Source organism: Botryllus schlosseri, chromosome 10 (genome assembly GCF_051294905.1).
Source record: "Botryllus schlosseri isolate E-star chromosome 10, Bs_hap1, whole genome shotgun sequence".
Lineage (NCBI taxonomy): Eukaryota > Metazoa > Chordata > Ascidiacea > Stolidobranchia > Styelidae > Botryllus > Botryllus schlosseri.
The window spans coordinates 14,748,389-14,756,377 of NC_137245.1; the positions used below are offsets into that span (position 1 = coordinate 14,748,389).

Sequence of the window (7,989 nt, forward strand, 5' to 3'; positions counted from 1 at the left end):
TCATAAGCTGAAGCATTTCTTTTTCTGATTGGATTTTAGCAGATACATTAAGTACTGGGGCAAAAACACCAGAATTCTTATGTAGCTGTTGCTGCCGTTGTCGCCTAGTCCTACCCCCATACTCTTTTGGAGTGGAGGTAGCGCGAGGTGTATCAGGAGGACGAGAGATATCGGCAGGTTCCTCATCGCTAGATTCATCCGCAGAATCCTGAGAGTTGGCACCGCCCCGTAGAGACCTTATATTATCTCTTAATTCCTTGGAAAGATGCTTTAATCGAGTCTGAAAGTCAACCTCACTGTCTTCTGCGGCAGATTGTTCCTCGCCTGGACTACGAAAGGTTACACGTTGTGAAGCGCCATCCGCTTTTATACGAGGTTCTGTCTTCGAATTGCGGCGTTCTGGCCAACCTTGATATCCCCTATAGTTACTCAAGGAACTTTTTGCAGGTTTCGCCCTTGTTCCCATCGTTGTTGGGTTACTATCTTTTTGTTTGGAGCGTGCACCACTGCCAATATGGAAGCATGGTGTCGTCCCTATTTGAGAATCTGACAACGAGGACGAATCAGAACGTGGTAGCTTAGGATAGACGGCCGTCACAGTATGACAATCCAGACCCTTACGGACCGTCATTGTTGGTCCTGGTTGTACGTTATCCGACGGCTGCTCAGCGAGCGGGACGTAAGCCGGAGGATCATGTTCTGGTGCATTTGGAGTTACTGTCAAAGCGGGAGATTGGACGCTATCTCGCGTAGCCTGAGCATGCGACCTTCCGAGCTCGAACTCTGTCGTAAGGATGTCATTCAGCACGTCGGTGGAGACCTTCCCGCTAACTTTTGTTGTGGCATCACAAACAGCTTTGAGGTCTGCTTGAGCTTTTCGAACCTCTTTCTTTGCCTTTTCTAACCCTTTCACGGTTTCCGGAAGAGTTGTCTTTACCTCTTTCAATAGCTCTGTTTGTTCAGCCACGTCCTTAGCCAGTTGTCTTTCTTGTCGCCGGACATCTTCATGGCGTTTTTGTGTGGCTTTAAGCAAGGTAATCCCTTGTTTTAGTTCGTCTGTTGCTTCTGACGGCTTTTTCCTTTTGAATGCTTTCAACATCCTTCGCATAGTCCTTCCTATTGACTGGAGAAAGTACTGTTGACAGAAGGTATTAGATCAGGTGAAGATATGTTAAAACGGATTGTAGATCCTTGCGGCGTATTCGTGGGTGGAACGTAAGCAGTAGAAGCGCTGCTGTTGGATCCCAAAAATACGTTCAATAGATTAGAAAGCGCTCCAGGCGATACGTGCAGATAGATTGCTGCCAATATAATCAGAAGAGATATAGAAGATGAAATCAAGGATACGACAAGTACAAGTTTTACGATGGTCGTCTTAGAAAGCATCGATTGCTAAACGTCTGAACACCGGAAGTATGCCCCGTACTGGCCACCAATTTTGTTTTTATAGTGCAGCTCCACAACGATTGTTATGCGAGTAGTCCACACTTGTTCGGGTTACTTCCTAGTAAAGCGTTGCCTTTCGTTTGCTTTAGTATCCTGACGACGTCTGTAAATGGTGATTGGAGCAACAACAGTTGTAGGATTGTTTCTTCTCAAGTTAACAATGACCCTGGGGTCCAGAATTTTAATCTACCTTTATCTACTGATAATCTAGAAGCTTAATACAACCAAATACTCCAATCATTAATCATGTAGACGGAAATGAGGTAACTCTATGCAGAACTTGGTTAAATTGGCATACACATCATTCATCAATTATAACACAAGGCATGGTTTAACCTATACATCATCATACATGATTAATAATCATTTTCAATACTCCAAGGTTTGTTTACGCATATAATTCATGCGACGGCCTGTCCTGCCAAAAATTTTATAATGCTTCTCAATTATTAAACGGCATCATAATAATCATCAGTATATTCGTGATTATAATGTTTCAAAATATTTCAATAAACATATCAACATTAAGGACGTCATGTCTTCAGTGCAATTATCATCACTATGATCCTCTTAATCAGACCGCATGATACTACCCTTAACTAAGATGCCACTTAATACAGGCGTTGTGGATTGTTCAAACAGGTTTTAGTGTTCGTTACTCAGTAATTTTAATGGTATAGTTGTTCAAGATTTTGTAAGTTTTTATATTGTTTTTCATTATTTTTATCAATAACCATTCGCACCTAAAGCATCTAGGATTTTGTTTTGGTTAAACTAGAGGGTGATGATGGTCTCTAGGGTCTGGCTTATAGTGCAGCCATATACAGCACATTATATACACACAAGAACAAACGGTCACTTAATTTGTTCAAGCGTTAAAGTAACAGTAGCCAGTCAAGGCACTCAAGACATTGCGTATAACCGTGAACGTGACGGGATCGAAAATTTTTTCCTTTTCTTTTAGCCTACAATAAGGGTTCGCACCGTAAAATTCTGGATTTTGTTTCCCTGAAACTAGGGAATTTACATCATAAATATAAATCCCTAGGGTCCCGCTTAAGGATTACAGGCGTAGCGGTGTATAACGCCTTATATACATACTGTAGGGATGACGAGGCCCCACAGTATTAAATATCATTTGCAGTCAACAAATTAGCAATAATCAGTACAAACTGTGAAACATTTCTGAATGTAGGTTGGCCAAAACCTTTTCATAAAATGTGATCGTTACGAAATCAATTCACCGTGCGACAAAATACAATAAAATTACTCTACGCAAGACGCAATAGAGATTCTTGACCATTCTATATTCCGTAGGCCAGTTATAACACTCTATATACATACATGAAAACAATAGCATTCATAGGCTTAATATTTCTCATTGAACTAGGACATCTATAGTATCCTCAGGGTAAAAGGGTTCCGTAGATTCGGCTTGTTCCTTCACCCATTCATCCGTGATCAAATTTTCCATAGGATGCATTCGAGCCATATAGTTGAACCACAAGAATTTAGCCCTTTCATAATTTCCATAGGCCATGTCTTTTATCATTTTGTGGTTTTCTAATATTCCTGGATAGTCAATAACAAAGGGTTTTTCATCGGAAAGGGTTTCGTTAACCCGTTTGCAAAAACATTTCAATCCAAGTTTGATATATTTGGGTGGAGTCTTTGACCACTTGTACCATCTATGAGAGGGGAGTATTCTAGCTTCATATCGTTCTTTGAATAGCCAAAAATAAAATATCAAATCTTGTTCCGCCACATTGGAGCCCACCATTCTGGTGACATCAACATCACCATTATCATTTATTATCACGTTACTCATACTTAATTTTCTGAAAAAATTAATAATCCTAATAAGGGTCCATTGGGTTATGCAGACGGAAATGAATTAACTCAATGTAACACTCAATAAATTGGCATACATGTCATACATAATTTTAATAGACATTTTAATTTAGCAGAAAATACAATATACAATCCATGAATTCATTGTCCATTATTATTACAGCCATAACATTTCATTTTATGTATAAGTATAGCAGCTCTCACATCAGAGGGAAAAGTATCATAAAAGAGTTTATCCGTGGTATAGATACAAAATCCATTTTTATCAGAATCAGGCATTCTTTCCAACACCCATTCTTCAGGTATTATATCTGAGGCAGGATGTAATCCAATACAGAAAACGAACCAACAGAATTTAGCATGTTCATGATTTTCAAACAATATCATGCGGGCGATGGCTAAATGCTTTTTGTATAGCGCATCAAACAGTCTGTCGGATACTCTCAGGTTGCAAATCCTCAAGTAAGGTGTCATAAATATCTCCAATTCATCCCGTGTCGTTGCAGCCCACTTGCCGAAATCTTTATGTTCATATTTCTTTTCAAATGAATCGAAGAACACGTCAAGTTCATGCTTTACTCTAGCAATTTTTTCACCCATATTTTCTTAATATAGAAAATTTTACGTTGATTATCGGACCGGAAACTTTCCTTGCCAACATTTTTAACACATATAAGTATAACAGCATTTCCAAAATATTCAATAATTGTGATAAGCATACTAGATACATAGTAATTTACTTAGCATACATATCAGTCCAGTTTCTTGCCATCTTCTGATAACTTTCATAGTCATCCCGATACAGTCTGGCGCTCTCAACATCCATTGGATCTTCTGGGTTAGGGTAAGCCAATAATGATGAAATCGAGACCAATACTTTTCCCAACGTTAAAGCAGGTGACCATTCATTTGCAAGAATGTCAATACATATGGTACCTCTACGGCTTATATTCGGATGGAAAATTCTGGTTTCAAATTTGATCTTCGGAGGCTTGAATGGATATTCCGTTGGAAATTCAATTCTAAGGAGAAATGTCCCTTTTTCATATGGTGTTTTTGAGGGTCCGCGCAAAAGTGCTTGCCAAACATAGATATCTGACTCGTCCAATGGCCCTGCTTGCAAAATTACAGGATTTGTTTGAATTTCTTGGTCGATCTTTCGCCGTTCAACATGTAATCTATGTTTTGCCATTCGGTGTAGATTAATATTATCCAACAATACTTGATACACATAAAAAGAAAAGAAAATATCACTAATTCAGTCGTTTATCCATAGTATACATAGCCCGTGAAAAACCGGCAATAGTTTTGCTAGTGATGTTCCAATCTTCGTCAACATTAGCTATAGCCAACACATATCGTAAAAATACATACAAGTAGTATGCAGGGCTCTCTCCAAAGTTCTCTTCCACAATTTGCTCCAGTACTCTTTTGGCGCATTTCAATTGTTCCGCCACCTCATGGTCCCGGTATAGCCAAACAAGAAAATCCTTCAATACGTATTCCATGTCATTGGCTGTCAAAGTCGGAAAGTTTTCTATTCTTTCTTTTATTCGTTCATGTACAACTCCCATCCTTAGCCAAGCAACTCTGCTGTCAGGTATCGTATGGTATGGACACGGTCTAAACTTTTTCCGATTCAATTCCCTCTTCTGTGGGTCTTTGGGCACATACTCATACTTTTCATGATTGACTTCCAGCATATCACGATTATAGGTTAAATAAATTTCTAATGTTTTAAAATTCCTTACACAAAAAATCCGAATATCATTAAACATTCATCGATCCTTAGCCAGTAAGTCAACATAAATACACAACTTAGAATTTTAATTCTAGTTGTAGTAGTAGACATAGTACATGGTTTTTGAAATCACAAAGTATTTTATATATCCAATAGTGGAAAATTTTATGCAGTATATGTATCATTTCAGTTAATCATTTCTTAAACATTCTTTTATCCATTGTTCTGAAAAGTTTTCTTTCATGGGATGCATACGAACAATATGTTGGTACCAAAGAAATTTGGCTTCCTTATAGTTTCCCAGAGTGATAATTGCAATCCGATTATGTTCCTTAATAGCAGCATGATAACCCAGAGCCTTGCCTTGCGGAGACAAAGCACTCCCGTAGACTTTGTCAACATACAGCGTCAGCATTCTTACAATATCATTAGGTCTTGTCATGGCCCATTTTGACCATCTGTCGGAAATTTCCACATCTTCTTCATAGTATTCACAAAACATGTTAAAATAATATTTCAAGTCACTTATTGCAGATTCATGTCCCATTGGCATTAACTCTTTGTTACTTTTGGTCCTTTGAGACATTCCTCTTAATTGTGTAATATAACAACTTTCGAAAGAGCGTCTTCTAAAATCGGAATAGCAACAGTTTCAAATTCTCGAGCATTTAGGAGTAATGTTGCAGAATTTTGCAAGTCCATTTGTGGTAATCTTTCATCCAGAAATTCTTCTGGTAGATATTTATGAGCCGGGTGTAGTTTTAGGACAAGTCCAAACCATGTATATTGAGCCAGATCAAAATCTTTTGTAATAAAAACGCGAGCAATATCACTATGTGCGTCATAAAGCTTATCAAAAAGCTTTCCGGTCACATTTGCAAAACAATGATGAAGATATTTCTTTATCAATTGTTTGAATTTTCCCTTTGGGGTATTTTTCCATATCTCAAAATTTTTGTGATGGTATTCCTGTTCGAATTCATCATAGTATTCATTAATTTGTTGCTTGGCTAGCGTAATTTCCCAATTCTCTAATACTCTAGTCATCTTAATACAGAATAGAGCACATTAAAATCATACATTCAATTATTCGTGAAATTGTTTCATATGCACAAAGGTAATTAGCAACAACATGCATTATATATATGCATCAAGAGCATTCATGCCACAGATTAATAGTCCTGCCTGCTCCATCAAGCTCTATACACCTTTATCTTTTCAAGTATTTTTTCACCACAAATATTGCACCTTTCGGAGTTTGTTGCACATTTTTCACAACTACATAAATGTCCACAAGGTACGAAAGTGACTTCACTTTTGTTCCTCTTGCAATTTTTGCAAAGCACTACCTCTTGTATTTCTTTCAAACTTTGCGCAATCTCATCCACCGACATTGTTTCTGCAACGGCTGCTTCTTTCGTTTCTTTGTCGTTGTTCACTTCGTGATTATTTTCAGATATGCTATTGCCTTGTTGTTGTGTTGTTTTCGTTGGACTGGCTGTAATTGTATTTACTGTTTCCAGTAAGTCCTGAATTATGTCATCAGTAGAGAAATGATCACTAGTCTGTCTATTTATAGTTCCTTCTATTTGATCTCTCGTGAATCCCATGTCTTCTAGTTGCATCCTGTTTATGTATTGTCCAGATAACCTTGATCGATTATGGTTCCTTCGTATCTCCTCTCGTGGTACATCAAGACATATTGCATTCCTTATCGATGGTCGATTGAGATTGGGATGTTCATCTCTTAGTCGTAAAACGAAATCAATACCTTTCATTTGTAAAACATATTCACAACCAGGAAACCACTTTGCATGCTCTGTCCACGGCTCATCATTGTAGTTCCAGTTTTGTAATCCTCCATTGCAATAAAAGCATTTCACTCTGTCCGAATTCCCGAGATAATACATACCCGCTTTAGCCAATTGTTCCGCTGTTGCGAGGATCCTAGGCCATGTTTCATTAAACGAAGATATTCTTTGCTGTAATGATATCATATGCAAGTTCATCGGGTAAAGACAAGGGAATCTTTCCACCAACTGGAGTTGTTCTTCTGGGGATGGATCAGGAGGTTCTCCCCTATTAGCAGTTAACCTTTCAATTTTTATTTTAAGTTCATTATCTGCCTGATTTCTCTCGGAGTCTGTCAAGGATATGTTTCCCGCATACTCGTTATTTGCCATTTTGCATTTTGTAAAATGTCTTTTATGTTGTTCAAGGACATTATCATTGGGTGCCCAGTTTCTCAGTACTCCTGAGCATGAAAAACATTGCACTCTGTCAAGGTTTCCCAGGTAGAAAAATCCCTGTTTTGCCAACTCCCCTACCAAGTATGGAGTAGGATAGGAAGGCCATTTGTCAAAGGTTCTTCTCCTCTCGAGTTCTCTTCTCAAATTTGCTGATCGCAATGAAGTCTCATGTTCTCGGTCACAAATGTTCGCAAACACGATCTGCGGTAATGGACATTTTTCCTCTTTGATAGTTGGTCTTTGCACATTCCGATTAGTTTGTTGACTTCTTGTAGTAAGATTAAGGTGACACCTGATTTGTTCAAAAAGGAGCCCCCTTGAGCAATTTGAAATAGGCAAGTTATAACTATGTTGTCCGGTCACCATGTCACAAGTAGATTTATGCCACTTGTCATCAAAAGCATCATCTCCAGTAACCCATTTTTCCACAGATACTCCACAGCAGTAACATCTTACTCTATCTTGAAATCCTGTCCAATAGAAACCAGCAGCGGCTAGATAACTCGGTATCACAGGAGTTTCTTTCGGAAAATGTTTGAACGTTGCAAGTCTGTAATGTTCAACCCGGTGATCTCCAGGTGGAATATAAATGCAATTATGTCCAGGAGGATCACAATCTCTTTTCATCAGAATGCCCATAGTTTCAATTCGGTCGTTTCTCGGTATAATTGCTTTCGATGGAACAGGCGTTCAATAATACAG

The 7,989-nt window shown here is 38.4% G+C and overlaps 1 protein-coding gene across 1 annotated transcript; it reads right to left on the bottom strand.

The window, feature by feature from the left end:
- Window positions 1-5,608: 5,608 nt before the first annotated feature.
- On the bottom strand, window positions 5,609-7,989 carry LOC145448073 (baculoviral IAP repeat-containing protein 7-like). The gene has a single exon (XM_080326400.1). The coding sequence runs from the start codon at window positions 7,924-7,926 to the stop codon at window positions 6,232-6,234; it is 1,695 nt and encodes a 564-aa protein (XP_080182526.1). The 5' UTR covers window positions 7,927-7,989; the 3' UTR covers window positions 5,609-6,231.

Coding starts and splice junctions, on each gene's coding strand:
- LOC145448073 (XM_080326400.1), bottom strand. CDS start 7,926: ATGGGCATTCTGATGAAAAGAGATTGTGATCCTCCTGGACATAATTGC.